Source organism: Stigmatopora nigra, chromosome 18 (genome assembly GCF_051989575.1).
Source record: "Stigmatopora nigra isolate UIUO_SnigA chromosome 18, RoL_Snig_1.1, whole genome shotgun sequence".
NCBI lineage: Eukaryota > Metazoa > Chordata > Actinopteri > Syngnathiformes > Syngnathidae > Stigmatopora > Stigmatopora nigra.
This window is the reverse complement of record NC_135525.1, coordinates 2814946-2833421: the sequence shown is the minus strand read 5'-3', so window position 1 is coordinate 2833421 and position 18476 is coordinate 2814946. Positions and strand designations below refer to the sequence as shown.

The 18476-nt window shown below is 37.9% G+C and overlaps 1 protein-coding gene across 2 annotated transcripts; it reads right to left on the bottom strand.

Moving 5' to 3' along the window:
- Positions 1-854: 854 nt before the first annotated feature.
- rac3b (Rac family small GTPase 3b) lies at positions 855-18375 on the bottom strand. 2 transcript variants are annotated; one of them, XM_077739617.1, is made up of 7 exons: positions 18097-18375; positions 17865-18010; positions 10692-10763; positions 9578-9695; positions 8344-8406; positions 7653-7812; positions 855-4716 (listed from the first exon to the last, which is right to left on the bottom strand). In XM_077739617.1, the coding sequence occupies exons 2-7, from the start codon at positions 17897-17899 to the stop codon at positions 4586-4588; spliced, it is 579 nt and encodes a 192-aa protein (XP_077595743.1). In that variant the 5' UTR covers positions 17900-18010; positions 18097-18375; the 3' UTR covers positions 855-4585. The 2 variants fall into 2 exon arrangements, with proteins under 2 accessions (XP_077595743.1, XP_077595742.1); XM_077739616.1 differs by lacking the exon at positions 18097-18375 and having other exon boundaries at positions 17865-18065.
- Positions 18376-18476: the final 101 nt, after the last annotated feature.

Sequence of the window (18476 nt, the reverse complement as noted above, 5' to 3'; positions counted from 1 at the left end):
AAAAATTTACATTGAAATATACAGGGGGTAAAAATAATTTAAAAAACAATAAAAAATAAATGAAATAAAATACAAATTAAGCATTTTTGAAGGGGCACCCTTTACTTCGCCTGAAATTCACTTATCGCGGGTGGTCCCGGTCCCCATTATAACCGAGGGATCACTGTATGTGAATTTGAATGTTCTGAAAATATACCACTTGTTTTACCAATAATATTGAGATCAGCTATGTTTGATTTCATATCTTTTAACAATTTTTCCTTAGTATCTTGTGACAAAATTGTTTCAACTAACCTCCCAAGACCTAAACTCTTGCAAAGCATGCATTTTTATTTTCTAATGTTTAGGCTCTTTGGGACCTGATGAGTGTAAAAACAAAGAATTATCTTTTTACATGATTTCCTGAGAAAAATGATGTCCACATCATAAGTGGACAACAGGCTCTTGTAGTCCAAAATTTAACACCCAAAAATGTGATGTCCACACATGTAGACGACAGGTCATAAGACGTTAAAGCTTTTGGCAACCTGAAGACTTTGTAGGTAGAAACTTTTATGAATAGTAGTAGCAATGTATCCATTTATTTTCTTATTATTAGAGTTTGTCAGTGTTGTTAAAAACATCTTTACTTTCACCTAAACCAACAATTTACACATTCATTGTTATTCTGAGTTCACAGTACCTTTATAACAAATATTAAATGCCAATAACATTTCATTAAAATAAATGTCTTTTGCATCAAATAAATGTTATCATCACCCTTCTAAAATATCAATTTTCAGCTACATTCTACTTTCTTGAATGATTTTTTTATATGTCATGTATCGTGTGCCAAATAAATCAGGACAACAAGCTGGCGTACATATACATTTGTATTTAGTATTCCAAAAGAATTGAAATATTTAACCACACAGATGTGAAGTAATAACATTTTAAAAATGAGACACAGTTGGAACAAGTATACAATTCATCTTACATTACGTACATACATGGCCAAAGCACTTCAACCTCTCCTAAGGATTACATTGTGTCGAATAACCAGAGTAATTCCATGCAGTGGAAGGTTAAGTGTTGGTGCTCCATTTTTCAGTTTTAACTTTGACACCCAAACAAGGCAGGACAACACTTTCAGCCCACACCATCGGCGACGCCACCAAATTACAATATAACAAGGTGGGTAGAAGTGTGCCAAAGAGTGAAGAAAAAAAAACAACCCACAGCCTTGCACGCATACAGAAATGCATGATTATATTTCATAAAAAGCGCAATTTTGTCACTGGCAACTAAATACAACCAAAATCAGCCTCTTTATTTTACAAGGGTAGCAACACTTCTAACTTCAACGTGACTCACTTTGTCTAGAGTGGTAAGAGCTAAATATTTAGTTGTTTGTAAAGCATTCATTTTCCAAGAATTAACCCAGTGGTGTCAAACATACGGCCCGCGGGCCGAATCCAGCCCGTCTGGTGGTTTGGTACGGCCCGGGGAAGAAAGCTGCATTGTATAAAAAAAAAAGAATTTTCTTTAAAATTTGTAGTTTTGTATTATCCGCTAGGGGTCGCAGTGTTTTAGTACGTGCAGACAACATGAATTGACATTTATTAATGTTCTTATGTTATTCTCTTGTTCATAATATATTGTTCATAATGTAAAAGGAAAATTCTGTTAATAAACATTTGGATAATTTACTCATTCTTTGCACTAATTATTAGTATTAGTGACTAACACAAAGGAAAAAAGTGGGCTTATTGTTAGTTCTATGTAATTTTGCAATGAGTTTACTGGTCCGGCCCGCTTGATCTCAAATTAAGCTGTATTCGGCCCGCAGACCAAAGGGAGTTTGACACCCCTGAATTAACATTTACATTAATTTGTTGTTAGTTTCTTTTTTTGACAGCCATGTTTATTACTGCAATACAATATGAAATAGTACCAAAATTCTGACACTAAAAACGTGGCTTAAAATAAGTCTTTCATGCACTTTTTCCCAACCTTCGAACCTTCTTACACACATCCACGCACACACACACAGACAACATCAAAAACGATGACATAATATTTTAGGACCCATGCGAACTCCTCCATTCTCAGAGGCAGCAAGGTTGTTGACATTTGTCACATGTTCACAGTAAAGATGACATTACTCAAACACTCGAGTAAGATCAGAGGGTTTTGGACAACAAAAATAGTCCAAAAAGTCCAGGTATTCCCTTTGGAAAGTTGAGGAATGATCAGGATTTTCTTTTTTTGTAACAAAGATTTGAAATGCATTTCAATAAATAAAATGTGCTTTAAAGTCACAACACTGACCTTTTGAATTTTGTGAGAGTGGCATACTTTAGTTGGTTCAACACCACTACTATATATATTTTTTTTTATTCCAAGGGTTAAACAACTAATTTATTTCAAATGAAACACATCACAATTAGAATATTTTTAATACAGTGTTTCCCCGCTACTTCGCGGTTCAGCTACCGCGGACTCAGAGCTTCGCTGATTTTTTTGGGGAAAAAAATACAAATATAACATTGAAACAACATATTTTAGTTTTTTTTTTTGTTATAACATGAATTTCACTCTCTCTACCCGTATTCTATATGGTGTACTGTGTACAGGGGGGTAAAATTAAAAAAAAATTAAAATAAAAAAAAAAACATTTAAAAAAATATATTTTTAATTAAATTCAAATTAAGCATTTTTGAAGGGAAATCCCTACTTCGCGGAAATTCACTTATCGCGGGTGGTCCCGGTCCCCATTAACCGCGATAACCGAGGGAACACTGTATTACTTAACTGTGAAATGTGCAAGTATTTATATTAGGAGGGTTTCCATCAATTTTGGGACATTTGCTAAATTGTTACACAACTCATGCAAGCAAATTGATACCAAGCAGTTTTCCCACAAACCATTAAATTAGTTCATTTAAATAGAAAATGTTGCAGTGACAGAGATTTTGGATAAAATTAATTGTTTTGAAGCTGGCAAAAAAAAAACCTTTATAGGCATAACAAGATATTTTAATATAGGGTTCTATCATGCGCCATTGTTTAAGTACAAACTTTGAACTTAATTATGAAATTAAAATGTAATATATTAAAAGAAGCATTTTGATGAATAGCAACTGAAAGTTTTGATCTTTTCTGGTACAGACTAGAAGAATTGATTTTTTTTCTTTAGGAATCTTACATATGAAGTATTTCATGTCAATTAGTAATACACTCAATAAATATAATTCAATTATTCTTGCAGGAAAAGATTTACAGAATAAGTCATTTTCGAAGAAATTGTAATTTCAGGATGGTTTCTACCGATGGCTAAATTTTGAAGTCCAGCATTTATTCGAGTATAACGCGCACCCGTGTTTAGCATAATTTGTGTCGAAAATTTGGTAGAATTTTTTTTTCTGTATTTCTCAGCTCACACCAAGGATTGCAACGGTACTGGTAGATGATGAACACATGTCGCCATGACAAAACATTTATTTACAACATATGGTACGGAAACCTGGTAAAACAAACTACTACCAGTATGAACAACAATTCGCAAACGGAATTTACATTTTTGAATCCTTATAGTCTTATTCAGGGGTGTCAAACATATGGCCCGCAGGCCGGATCCGGCCCGTCTGGTGGTTTGGTACGGCCTGGGGAAGGAAGCTGCATTGCATAAAAAAATATGAAATTTCTTTAAAATTTGTAGTTCTTGTATTATCCGCATGTTTTAGTACGTGCAGACAACATGAATTGACATTTATTTATGTTCTTGTTATTCTCTTGTTCATAATATATTGTTCATAATGTAAAATGAAAATTCTGTTCATACACATTTTGATAATTTACTCATTCTTTGCCCTAATTATTAGTATTAGTGACTAATACAAAGGAAAAAAGTGGGCACATTGTTAGTTCTATGTAATTTTGCAATGAGTTTACTGGTCCGGCCCGCTTGATCTCAAATTAAGCTGTATTCGGCCCGCAGACCGAAAGGAGTTTGACACCCCTGGTCTAATTCATCATCATAACATCAAACTTGACAAATCATATTTGGTAAAAAAATAAAAAAAACTACAAAAAAACAAAGGTGTCGTGTTTAACACGCACCCGAACTTTGCTTCAATTTTCAGGTACATAATTTTGTGCGTTATACTCGAATAAATACGGTAGTTCCTTAAAATTTCTAAGAATTTACTCAGTATCTCAAAGTATTTACGGTTCACTTTCTATCAGTCATAACAGCATTCACTCAAGCAAGCATGACTAACAAAGACAACGTAGCAGTGTAAGATGATTAATAGAAACCTTTTGTTAGCCCTCACTGGAACTCTGTATGGTTCTATGAGTACAAACTACTTTATGTAAACAGTCAATGTTTTTTTTTGTTTCATTTGACGTTGTCCTGTAATGATAACACAATCAAATAAGTATTGGTCCTATACCAATATTGTATTGAAAAAAACATCAATATAAACAAAGCAATCGAAGTAGTGTGCAACCATTGAAGCTAGTCTACCATCTTCATCCTCTAAGAGATGTAGAGGTACTTGTTTAATGACTTGCAGTGACATGTTTTCGTAGTATTTTCTTCTCAGAACATAGTGCACCTCTTTCCCCTCTTTTTCACAGGTGGAGGGCAAAGCACGGCTCGGATGGCCTCGTCAAACACTGTCTTCAGGCCTCGCTGGGTCAGTGCAGAACACTCAAGGTATTTCACAGCACCTAAGGACCAGGAAAAGGCTTTAGTTAGCGACAATTCTCATGGTTTTACATGACGTGTAGTCCATTTGACATTTCATAAATCCTGCCTCCAAAACGACCATTAAGCAATCGTACAACCGTTGTTAAGGGTGTAATCACGACAAACTTTCAAATGTCCCATTGTCTAATTGATTAATTTGATGACTTTGAGATTGCCAACTACCGAAGAAGAAAAAGATAACATTTAGTCTAAAATCCTGAAGTGATAAACGTCTACAAAACGTATATGTCTTCTCTTAAGGGAAAATTTAACATATGTCAGAGGCTAAGTAGCTGTGTCGTTTTACTTGCACATGGGGTGAAGAACGTCTAAGTACAGTGTTCCCTCGCTTATCGCGGTTAATGGGGACCGGGACCACCCGCGATAAGTGCATTTCCGCGAAGTAGGGATTCCCCTTCAAAAATGCTTAATTTGAATTTAATTCCAATTTTTTTCATTTTTATTTTATTTTTACCCCCCTGTATACAGTACACCATATAGAATACGGGTAAAGAGAGTGAAATTCATGTTATTACAAAAAAAACTGTAAAATATGTTGTTTCAATGTAATATTTGTTTTTTTTTCCCAAAAAAATCTGCGAAGCTCTGAGTCCACGATAGCTAAACCGCGAAGTAGCAAGGGAACACTGTATAGTATTTCATTAGTTAGTTAATTGCATGTCTTCCTTTGCAGTCCATTCTTTGAGTATGCTAACATTAAAGTGATGCTTCCTCTCTTTAAGTACACATAGTGTCATGGTAAGTGCCTTCAACTTATTTTGTTTTCATTTAACATTGACAACTTAGCATTCCAACCCTTTATTTTACTCTAAGTGTTTAACCCCAATAGCCTTTTTTTTTAAATTATTTTTGATATAACTCTTGGCTGTCCCCCTGATTTTTCACTTTGTATTTCTCCCAAATAAATAATTCAAAACATTCTAGTATAAGTCTGCCTGTAATGACTTGTGCTATTGGAGTCATGAAGCTTGTCGACTTAGAGACAGCAACTAAAGGAGAGTTGGGTGTATTTTGAAGGATCACATAGAGCTGTTGTGGCAGTCTCTTATCCATCTGAAAACAATACTGAAGCCTAATGTTGTTTTTTTGTTCAGCGGTGCAGGGCAAATTCATACGCTTTAGTTTTTTAAGACATGAATAAATCATTGCCTTATAATTTTCTCTCATTTTTGTGTTTCCTCATATCTTTCATGCAGAATTGGGACACTGACCAATTTTAAAAGGTTAATTGGAAGTTGTGAGTACCGTGGAACGAATTTGAGAATTGACATATAACCCAATTACATATTACACCTAATTGTGAAATGTTCAAGTTCTGAAAAAAGTTCTGGAACCAATTAATTTCGTAAGTAGAGGTAAAACTGTATTTTAGTTTGAAAATGTTACTGATGGTTAATTGGAAAGCTCTTGTGCTATCACTCATGATTAAAATGTTTAATTTTTGCCCAATAATAACGCAAGTGTACCATAAAAGTTTTTTTTTATAACATTTCTGGTCATTCAAGTGATCTAATATGTCCAAGTAAACCCCTGTACAGTCATACCTTTACTTACAAATGCCTCTAGGTATGAAAGTTTCAGGTTATGATTTTTTATATGCAAATTAGACTTGATATACAAAAAAAGATCCAAGTTATGAAATACCCCAAAAAGTAAATTCATTTCCTTATCCGTTATTTGATTTTGAATTTCCCTTATTAAGCAATTAAAAAATGTAAAAATGCAACCTGGCACATATTTTCACACACAGACATAGGACACCTAAAAGTCTAAAATGTACTACAAAGTGGATGGCTTTCGGCTCTGGTAGAACGGGCTCTTACCGCCATATGTCCGACAAACACGGGTATTACATCTATAACCGCTCCGGAGGGAGATATTTCATTTTCATATGCATTATTTATTTTTCAGACATTAATAAATCCTTTACTTATAATTTTCTCTCATGTTTGTGTTTCTTCACATCTTTCATACAAAAATGGGACACTTGGACCAATGTTAAAGGTTTTAGTTGGTAGTTGGGTGAGGACCGTAGAACGAATGAGAATTTACATATAGTACATACCGTATTTTCACAAGTGTAAGGTGCACCGCATTATAAGGCGCACCCGTAATGAATGACATTTTTTCCATATATAAGGCGCACTGTTTTATAAGGCGCACCGTATTATAAGGCGCACTGTATTATAAGGCGCACTGTCTATTTTGGAGAAAATTTAAGACTTTTAAGTGTGCCTTATAGTCGTGAAAGTACGGTAATTGCTATTGACTTGCACGTATAAAGCACTCACTTCACAGTCACCTCTAGAGCCAGCCATTGTTGATGTTTTGGATTTTTTTGAATAAAATCTTGCAGTGGGGGAAGAGCTATATGATGGAAGATGTAAACTAAGATGGCATCTGCATATATCAGTTCAGGCGTTTTTGTTTTTTTAATATCCGACAGTGGTTTTTCGTTTTTGGTTTTCTGTTTTTTCCATATATAAGGCGCACTGGATTATAAGGCGCACTGTCTATTTTGGAGAAAATGTAAGACTTTTAAGTGCGCCTTATAGTCGTGAAAAAAAGGTTAGTACACTTCTACTTACAACAGTTTCAAGTTATGTAAAAATTCTTGGAATCAATTATTTCGTAAGTAAAAAGGTATGACTATTTACAGGCCAACTAATAGAAATTTTTTGTTCGTGAATTGATGTCTGCCCTGCGATTGTCTGGCTACTGATTCAGAGTGTTACCCCCGCTTAATGCCCATAGTTGGCTGGGATAGCCTCCAGCACCACCTGCAGTTCTCGAAAAATGAATGAATGGATTTCCCTGTTGGATGCAATCCATTTTGGCATAGCTTAAATAAACTGAAATAAATGCCCTCTCTTCTGATTTTTGGCAAATATCTCACCAATCTCTCTTGCCATGGCTAGACCCTGTGGGTATGTGATGGGGGAGAGTTTCTTGTCCCGCAGCCTCTCGATGGTGTCCTTGTCATCTCGCAGATCTAGCTTGGTGCCCACCAGAATGATGGGTGTGTTGGGGCAATGGTGTCTCACTTCAGGGTACCACTGAGGCACCAAACACATACACAAACACACGGACACATAGATACATGTGCACACCCGCACAAATGGATGTCCAAGTTGGTGAGATGAGAAAAAGAGAAAATTAGTTTGATACAAAGGCAAAGTGAGGCACTCCTTTCATTGACTATAACAAATTTGGTAACAGATCTGTCAGAAAATGGAAGTGTACATGAGCACAAAACATTCTCAGTTTAGGCACTACAGAGTGAGCTTTGACCCTCAGAAAAGTGCGACTTCATATGTAAGCATCTTATATGATGCTCAGCAGATAAAACCACAGAGGATTTTTACGCTCGCTGTGCAGAGCCTTTGAACTCATTCAGACCTCGTCATGCAACCTTATGTCTGACCCACAGGGTTCAAATATTCTGGATTGTAAAATGAGGTCTGAATGGATAGGTTGGTGGTGGTGCAAAAAGCCAGGTGGAGCAAAAGATGTGCCTCGTTGTGGTCAGACACGGCCTGGAGGGAGTCGAAGGGAAGTGAGTTCGGGCAATCAGTCAGCGTACTGACCTTAGCTCGGACGTTCTCAAAGGAAGCCGGACTGACCAGGGAGAAGCATATCAAGAACACATCCTGGGAGGAAACCAGAGACATGACTAGTTGAGAGCAGTGTCTACCTGTGTGTAGTCTCCAGTATCTGTTGCCATGGACACACTTGGGGCAACAAAAGGAAGACTAAAGTGTACAGTGTTCCCTCGCTTATCGCGGTTAATGGGGACCGGGACCACCCGCAATAAGTGCATTTCCGCAAAGTAGGGGTGCCCCTTCAAAAATGCTTAAAGTAACGTGTAACACGTGCACAAAAGCACCACTAAGCAAAAACATCATAGTAGTCCGTATGGAGGATCTTCTGCAGTTTTTTTGCACGTAAAAAACATCGTTATTGGGAGTTGTGAACATTTTTTTTGGGCGGTGAAGATGCGCCTGTAAACAGCCATGACGTCATCAATGCGATTCTTGAACTCTCACCATGTTATTGACCATTTCTTTGGCCTTTTTTTGATGCAATTACTAATTCTTATTGAATATTTTGTTTCCACCTCTTGTAAAATGATGTAATTTATAATTTAAACTTAATATCTTTAAATTATTTATTTATTTTTTTCATGAAAAAAATCCGCAAAGCTCTGAGTCCGCGATAGCTGAAGCGCGAAGTAGCGAGGGAACACTGTATTTGACTATGGTATAAGGTTCAAGGCTTCTTTGTTTATTTAGTAATGGTGTTTCTTTATTTTAAAGCTTACATAAATTTGTACTTAACCGTAAAATTAATCACTTTTCAACAGTTGTTGGCTTGCCGATGCTAAATCCTGCTGGAAATATTTCAACTCCTAATTTAAAAAAACAAATACGAGCACAAAAGGCGCTGGAACACACTACAAGCTGCAGGTTGTGATGAAGAGTGGCTACTTCGTGACCTGCAGGTAACAATAATTCATGAATTAATAAGCTCTGACATAGAAAATCAAATGTGTTTATGTGAGTCGATAGTAGTTATGTAGCTCATGCTACATAACTACAATGTTTGATGCTAACAAGTTCACAAATAATGGAGGAGTAGGACTTCAAATTAGTTTCCAGAAGGCAAAGTCCAACTATTTGACAGGCATTCAGCCTTTATAAAGGTTTATCTTTCATTTATTTTGCAAGAAATGCCCAACATAACTGATTGAATTTTACTGTATGAAGATAAACAAAGAGAATGTCGAAACTGCAGATCATTAGTGAAACCGGGTTTGATTACCGTCTGTGGGTAAGATAATGGTCTGAGCCTATCGTAGTCCTCCTGGCCGGCTGTATCCCAAAGGCCTAAGTTGACCGGTTTCCCATCCACCATCACATTGGCAGAATAGTTGTCAAAGCTGTAAGAAGTATGATTTTATGCTTTATAAAAAAATGGAGAAAAGAAATCAACAATTTCCATGTACTACTGTGATGAAACTCAAACTATATTCCTAAATCGAATTTATTTATTCTCTATCCCTGAAGTGCATCATAGGATATAGTATTTGATTCTCTAGTCTAGTAAGCATCCTTTATTTTCCACTTTTCCAGATAAATTGTGGAATACAATTTTTCTTACTGGAGAAGTTGACTATAAAAACTAAATTTATCTCATTTATTTATGTATTTATTCGACCGGAGGTCGTTGATAGGGGATTATGTAAGTGTCTGCGCCCCGTCTGTGTCGCAAAATTCATGCTTGGCTGGTTGATGTCACTAGGTGAAGTCACTAGATGACGTCACTAGATGACTAATGTCGCGATATTGTCCGCAACCACAGCTGCGTCACTACGGTATAAAATTAAAAAAAACCTGATCAACAACTCCGGTCGATTATGCATACTATGTTACCTTTATTTTTTTAGCAAAAACAACTCATTCAGTACATATTTGTAGTAATTTCCCTTTTTGTCAAAGAATTTGGCTATTAGCTTTCCCAAGTGTTGTGTATTTGTTCTCCAAACAATTAATTTTCACACCTGTTATCTACTAAGACTGGTGAAAAAGGTGATTTGTCCTTTGCAGAGTTAGAGTAGGCGCCAAATGGCACAGAGAAAAATTTGGACCAATCAGAAGAAATCAGTTCAACTTCTCAAATAAAGTAAAACCAGTGTCAATTTGACTGTTGAAGGGAAGTAACATTTAATATGTAGGAGAAAGTCAACGAATTGAATATTATTAACTATCAAAAGTGCTAAGTCTGTTTGGTCAAGCAGGGAATCACCTTGGCCAAATAACTAACGCGTGCAAGAAAAGCAACAAAAGAGAGTAAGCAGGACACCCCCTTTCCTTCTCGGAGGAATGCACAATCGGGGAAACACGCAGATTTGTTGTTGTTTATAATTGTTACTTACACGGTGGGGATGTATTCCCCTGGGAATGCATTGGTGGTGTAGCTAATCAGCAGACAGGTCTTACCCACAGCCCTGAGAAACAAGAAAGGGACAAGGGGAAAACAGTTGAATTACGAATGTGTAATAATCCCCTCTGAAGATGATTTATACGTTTGAAATGAGTAATGCTGTGTGAAAAAGACAAACAATTTTACCAGATGCACTGTTGGCGATATGCCACCAATTTATTTTAAATAAATTTGTGAAACTTATCAAACAATTCTGACTTTGGCTATTTTTGTAAAAACTATTCAACTCATATATATACAAGAAACGTTTTATTTTTAAAAGTAGAGTAGAAAAAATACAGACAAATTGCAAAAGAGAATGTAAAGTGAAAGGTTGTTCGTCTGCCATTATAATGGCTGCCAAGGGGACTTTTTCACCGGCAGAAAGCAGTGTTTGACCGGGATTCGTGTATAACGAACTTTGCTTTGTTTTGCGCGTTATCCTTAAATAAATACAGTACTCATAAAGATCTCAGCGATTTGATGGATAAGGGGAACAGAACAAGGATTAGTGCTCACCACGGTTTTAATTACGCCAATGTTTGCTCGTTATTCAAAAAGTAAGACATCACACATCTATCTCTTCATAAAATGAGGAAGAGAGTGCTCCAACATAACTAATTCTTAAGGCAGGGGGTTTTCACGAAAACAACTTGTAATTAAATGCTGGAACTTGATATAGTAATACCTCGACATACAAGTGCCCGACATACGAGCAATTTGAGATAGGAGTAAAATTTTGAGCAAATATTTACCGTATTTTCACAACTATAAAGGCGCACACAAGTCTTAAATTTTCTCCAAAATAGACAGGGCGCCTTGTAATCTAGTGCGCTTTATATATGGACCAATACGAACATTGTCATCACGATAAAATAAAATAAATCAGTCGATAGGACAACTACAGCAAGCAGCCCCCGACTCTATTTTCCCATAGAAAAGGTACTGCGCAATGACGGCTGGGATATAGATTTCTTAATACACTAATGAAAAAAAAACAAATTAATTTGTTCCAACCCTCTGAAAAAACACTGAGAACAAGATATTGGATTGGAAAAAAGTTTTATTTCTTCTAATTCGCCATCTATTTACAAAGTAACACATAACTAGTGGTTTAATATTAATAATATTATAATAATAGGATATAGGGTTGTCATCATCATTGACTCGACAAAAACCTAACTATCATCATATCCAGCTGTGTATGAAGAAATTGGTAATCTTTCTCCATAAGGTGCATTTCCCGGCAAACGACCCAAATAAGTGATAATTTCTAATTTGCCATTCTGCCATGATGGATATATCGCATCACCTCCCGAGCGCATCACTTTCCTCTCACTGTTTCTCACTTACCTTGAGTCAGCCATTAGGAGGTGGATCGCCGCCCAACGTCTTTTCATGTTACCCCACCCTAAAGTTATTACACAGAAGGGATTGTGTGTCGTGTTACTGGAAGTTTAGAGTCCTGATGGATGTGGGGAAAAACTGTCCTTAAGGCTATTTGTCCATACTTTGTGAGACTTATAGCGGCTGTAACAGTGCTCGTGGATATCTGTTATACGGCAAAGAGATGAGGCAAAAAAGACTACACTAAACATCCTCATGTCTTGGCCACCAGGCTTTCTCATATCTCAATTTTTTTCTCGTATCTAGAGATAATTATAATTATGTCGGTTGCTTGTATGTTGAGGTGCCACTGTATCTATATTAGCCTAGTATCAAAATGAATAAGTTGGTTACAAATAAATCAATGTTTATTTTTAGAAAAGGATACAGCTCTTTGTTGTACGATCCCACCTCAAGTTGAACGTTATTACAAAATGAATGAATTATGTTTGATCGCGAGGATGAAATTAAAGAAACGTGATAAAGATATCCAATATTTTTTAATCTCATTTTTAATTTGAGGCATCGACAAAACCACAACAAAATGTGCATAACGTTTCTATTTCGCCATCTGTGAACGTTTCTTTACCCACACTTTGTCATCCGCCTGTTTCTAACAAAACCTATTGCATACCTGTCAACTGGTACGTTCTCGCCGTAATTGGTACAACTGAAAGCCCATTTTTATATTGGTACGCTGTACACATGAAAATGGTACGCTAAACGGTGATTTTGAGAAAAAAAAATAAATTAAGGCACTTTCTAGCCATTTTTCACCATCCGCCATTGTTTCTTCCCGGAAACGCATGTCTGCCAAGTGATATATGTACCGGCGCCTCTGATTGGCTAAAAAAAAAAGATCATGATAAACATTTCGTTTTGTAACACTTTCACCATGTGATTTCCGTTTCCTGTTCCCTTGTTTATGTTTAAAAAAGTAAAGTGGTAAGATTTTCCATGTATTTATACATATATGTAAGGGCGAAAACAAAATTTGGTAAGATCACAAATGGTTCGAGGTTGACAGGTATGCTATTGCGTTAGTGAAGTTTGGAAATGCTATCTACTTCTTAAATCTATTTTTCTGATCCTCTAGTTTCTTCAGAAATTGTCAGGTTTTGTTGGGTTTGTGTCGTTTTGGGCATCTGTGAACGTTTCTTTACCCACACTTTGTCATCCGCCTGTTTCTAACAAAACCTATTGCGTTAGTGAAGTTTGGAAATGCTATCTACTTCTTAAATCTATTTTTCTGATCCTCTAGTTTCTTCAGAAATTGTCAGGTTTTGTTGGGTTTGTGTCGTTTTGGGCATTTCCCCTTGTGTCCTGTCCATGTGAGTACCATTTAGTTTCACCTGCTGTGTCTTTCCCACTCGTCCGAACCCGTTGTCCATAATTGCATTTCCCTGGTATTATGTTGGTACGCTTTGTGTTCCGTCGTGTTTTCTCCCAGTAAGTTCAGTTTCATTTTATTATTTCATTTTCCTGCTTTTTGTAGCTTCTGAATTTATTTATGTAGAACTACGTTCTAAAATTAAATGTTATGTCAATGCACACTTGTGTCTGCTTGTTTTACCTGTCCAACTCTGTTCACCTCACCAAAAATACACCCAAAATTAATGATATCACACTTTTTCTCTCTTTCCCAATTGTGTATACTGGGCTGCAAATAGAAATGTTTCTCCACATGACTCTTTTATGTGATTTGACAACTTCTCACTACAAAGCAAACATTTAGGCAATCCTTCTGTATTGGCAATGAATGTTCAAGAAGCATTAAATGCTCTGTTTCCATACTCATTTTTCTCTTTTCCCCTTCAAATCCATGGTCCAACACACAGTTGCCAGTTTGTTTGCAACAGCTACTTGTCTAGCATCCCCTCCTGCTAATAGAAATGTGTGTTGCAGACTATGACGCAATATGTGAAAGAGACCAAACAAAGAGAAGGCAAATACTCATTAAGATTTTAAAAATGAATAAGACGTGAAGATACATTTTCCATTGAGATGGAATGGTGAGTTCATAGTGAAGTTGGTGGTGAGGTATGAAGAGGCTGATGTTTGGCAGCTGAGAAAACATATGAACACACAATTTACCAACTAAAAATTATATTACATTTAGTGAAATATAAATGCAACAGCGATTGCTCTTAACGACTTAATTTCCCTAAAATGAGCAGAGCACATTTAACCAAACTGGGTGATAGTCCAACTCATGAACACTTTGCTAAACTGCTTATATTTTTCACTCGCATCTGGAAACATTTCTCCAGGAGAGTATCAAGACGAATAAAGTTGCATTAAAGCACACTAAGAAAAACTAACAAAACCAAACTCGGTTACAAGGGTTAAAACCCCACTAAAAGCATCATGGAGACGCAGTTCCCTCCTAACCAGGGGGAGGCCAGCAAGGTTTTGGCAGAGAGCAATTTCAATTTCCATTTGTTGTATGTGAGTAGGTTACAGGACATTTCTGCCTGTGATTATGATTGTACATGTGGGTCAAATGTGAGTTGTGATGGGGGTAAAATCAGGGGGCAACTGTGCCCCTCGGGCAATGTGAATGTAGGCCACTATCTGTGTGGTATTCACTGAAAAGGAGGAGCTGTCTCCCTCAGACGAACTCAGACATGCACACACATTTACAAATAGTTAGTGCTCTGTGATTTGATGATATATATATTGCCAAAATACATTAGTACCTCTACAAATTATTCAGGTTATGTAATACCTCAATGGGAATATTTTGTCATTGGATATGAGAGAAATTCAAATGATAAAATGTGATGTTTTGAAATTAGAATATCAGTCGAAGCGTAAATAAACTTGTATCATCCTATGTTTTACAGTGTTCCCTCGCTTATCGCGGTTAATGGGGACCGGGACCACCCGCGATAAGTGAATTTCCGCGAAGTAGGGATTCCCCTTCAAAAATGCTTAATTTGAATTTAATTCAAAAAAAAAAGTTAAAACATTTCTATTATATTTTTATTTTTTAAATTTACCCCCCCCTATATACAGTACACCATATAGAATACGGGTAGAGAGAGTGAAATTCATGTTATAACAAAAAAAAAACTGTAAAATATGTTGTTTCAATGTAATATTTGTATTTTTTTTAATTTATTTTTTCCCAAAAAAATCCGCAAAGCTCTGAGTCTGCGATAGCTGAACCGCGAAGTAGCGAGGGAACACTGTATTTTGAAATTGTGGTGAAGAAGCTGAGTCAAAAGGAAAAGCTCTCTATTTCCTGGTCTATCAAAGTTCCCACCTTCATCTATGGCTGTGGGTCATGACCGAAAGATGCAGGATGTCCAGACTATCTCTTATAGATTAGGTGAGAAGATTGATCATCCGGGAGGGGCTCGTAGTAAAGCCACTGCTCCTCCGTATCGAGAGCGGCCAGATGAGTTGGCTCAGGGGCCCTGAATCAGCGTGAACGCCTTGGGATCTACCCAGAAGAATTGGATGAAGTGGTCAGGGAAGTCGGGGCCTCCCTGCTGAAGCTGCTGCCCTCTGTGACCCGGCCGGATAAAGCCGGAGATGAGATGAGAGGGAAGAGCCAGTAGCGACTAATAAAATGGGTTAAAAATTAAATTCCTAAGAAATAAAACGTCTGTTGTTGATCTTGTTGTCTGAATTATTAATGTTGCGTAAACAAACCACGCCAAAAGATGCAAGTATCAGAAGGAGATAACAAAACAGCAGAACCAAGTCGGCGTATAAACTAAGGATGAAAACATACAACAAAATAGCACGCCAATTCATCAAATAAACAAAGGTTTTCAAAGTACAAAAACACAAAATACAAACTTCAAAAGTCACAGCGAGGTGTTGGACGAGCGGTAAGATAGGGCAAAGCACACAAGACTGACAATCCACCTGCTGTGGCAGGTGTCCTTAAATACCGGATGAGTCAATCAACTACAGGTGTGCTGATCCCACCACACCTCGTTGGCTTAATCAGCTGCTGAATAGACGTGTCATTGTAGGCAACAGAACATGATATGAACATGCAAACTCATATCTGTCAACTTGTACGTTTTATACGTATTTTATACGTTTTTTAACCATTTCACATCATGTACGCCGTACATCGACTTTGGTGCGGGGAAATTTTAAAAAAATATCTCAAATATTTATTTATGCAGATAGTCTTGTAGGCTGGAAGCCAACGAGGCTACCGTCATCGATCGTTACTATTGTCACGGTATACCAGCAAAAATTATCCTCAATCGTATGTATTTTTTTTAGCGGTGCGTACGAGAATATCGATAAAGGATGACATGTGCATGTGTAGATATGCATAGAGTAAATATCGTGGAAGCAAGCATGGAGGAGCCACCTAGTAAGAAACGAGTTACCGCAAGCAAACATGCGTCGTACGGTGTTTGTACGTTTTTTGGGGGTTTGTACGGGAATCATAATCATGTATAAGGGCAGTTATCGGCAGAGGTTGACAGGTATACAAACTATACACAGAAGGGTCTGGACGTGGGATTGAAGCCTTGATCAGAAGTGTGAGGCTAACCACTTGTTCACCAGGCTGCCGTAATGAAACATTTAAGAAACAAATAAATCATAATCCCTGCATGAAGGGATTAATTTCGGAATGTATGTGTTTATTGGGCAGCACGGTGACCAATTGGTTAGCGAGTCGGCCTCACGGTGTGAGACCTGGGTTCAAAACCAGGTCGGTCCACCTGTGTGGAGTTTGCATATTCTAAGTACTACGGTTTCCTCCCACATTCCAAAGGCATGCAATGTAGGTTGATTGGACACTCTAAATTGCCCTCTAGGTATGAGTGCTAGCATGAATGGTTGTTTGTCTCCATGTGTCCCCCCCGCCTCTGGTCTGAAGTCAGCTGGGATAGGCTCCAGCACCCCCGCGACCCTTGTGAGGATAAAACTTCCACTTAAGTGGAGGATTTATTGCAAACTCATCTCCTTACTTACGGTTATTTTGTACACAATTATCAATAACTGGGGCTTGTTTTAATCATGACAAACACTTCAAAGTGCCCTAAATCGGCGGTCACCAACCTTTTTATCACCTTGGACCGGTAATGCACTTTATTTTCTCACGTGCAGGCTAATGGAGAGGACGACGACTTAAGACAAAATTTGTGGGGGTACGAACAATGCCCACAATGGCAATAAGAAAAGAATAATAGCAATTATTTATTTTCCTAATTATTATTACAGCTTTTCTCATTTCAAGTAGGCCAGCGAGATTGAACACAGTAATACTTTTTACTCTGACGGACCAGTACTAGGTGGCTCGCGGACCGAGGATTGGGGACCCCTGCCCTAAATCTACAAATAGGCTACCACTTGCAAATTAGAAACAGTATTGCCCACTATGACGAAGACGCGTGTGGGCGACTGAATGGAGAAGATGAATTTGGGGCCGCAGGCCTGCTTGCTTGTCACAGGGCAACACTTTCCTAACCGTGCATCAGCACTTCAGCCAGCATCCAGTGGCCTACAAGGCGTATCGGTGGTCCGCATAGCATCCGGACCCATTTCAGTCTATAACCCCACAATACAATAAAGACCACCATGAAGGTGCCATACAAATTCAACTACGGAATTGAACCACAAAATCCAAACGTGCATCGGAAAGAAGCGGACAAAAACAGGACGATGGAAAGATCAGCGAGCCCCAGCCCCTTTTTTCGAAATAGCATCCTCACGTTATCTGAATCGCGGGAGCAAATCTTGACGGTCATTTTTTCCTTACCCGTCGCCGACCACCACGCATTTTATAGCTTGCATTTGGGTAGGAGCTGAGAGCTTCCGGGGAGCCGGTGCTTGTCGTGAATAGATCCGATAAGGTGCACTTAGGACTCGGATGAGACCCGCGAGCCAGTCTGCTCGGCGAAAGCGCTGCAGTAGGAGAGGTGACGAGTGATGCCGAGCGGCTCCGGAAAGTACCAAGTGTCTGTGTATTCATAGCAGGGGAGGAGAATTACCTCATCACACTTCCGGTTTCGTCTTTTTTCGCCAGCTTTGACAACAGGTTAAATCTTTCATTCATTCACTCATCTTCCATACCATCCTCAAAATGTGACTTCGGGCAAAGGAAAACAACACCCTAGAAGAGGGGTTGCCAAGTCCGGTCCTCGATGGCACCCATCCAGTCTTTTTTCCATATCTCCGTCCTCTACCACACCTGAATCAAATGATCAACTCATCAGCAAACGTCCCAGAAGCATTCTATCGATCTCGATTATTTGACTCAGGTGTGCTGGTGGAGGGAGACATGGAAAACAGACTGGATTGGGGCTCTCGAGCACCGGACTTGGCCACCTCTGCCCTAGACTGGTCTCCAGTAAGACGTAGGACACACAGA

Bases quoted from the DNA above. Each gene is read 5' to 3' on its own strand.
- rac3b (XM_077739617.1), bottom strand. From the start codon at position 17,899: ATGCAAGCTATAAAATGCGTGGTGGTCGGCGACGG. The intron at 10,764-17,864 runs GTAAGGAAAAAA...CTTGTTTCTCAG, and splicing joins TGCGTGGTGGTCGGCGACGG to GGCTGTGGGTAAGACCTGTC. The intron at 8,407-9,577 runs GTAATCAAACCC...GTTTCCTCCCAG, and splicing joins CATTATCTTACCCACAGACG to GATGTGTTCTTGATATGCTT.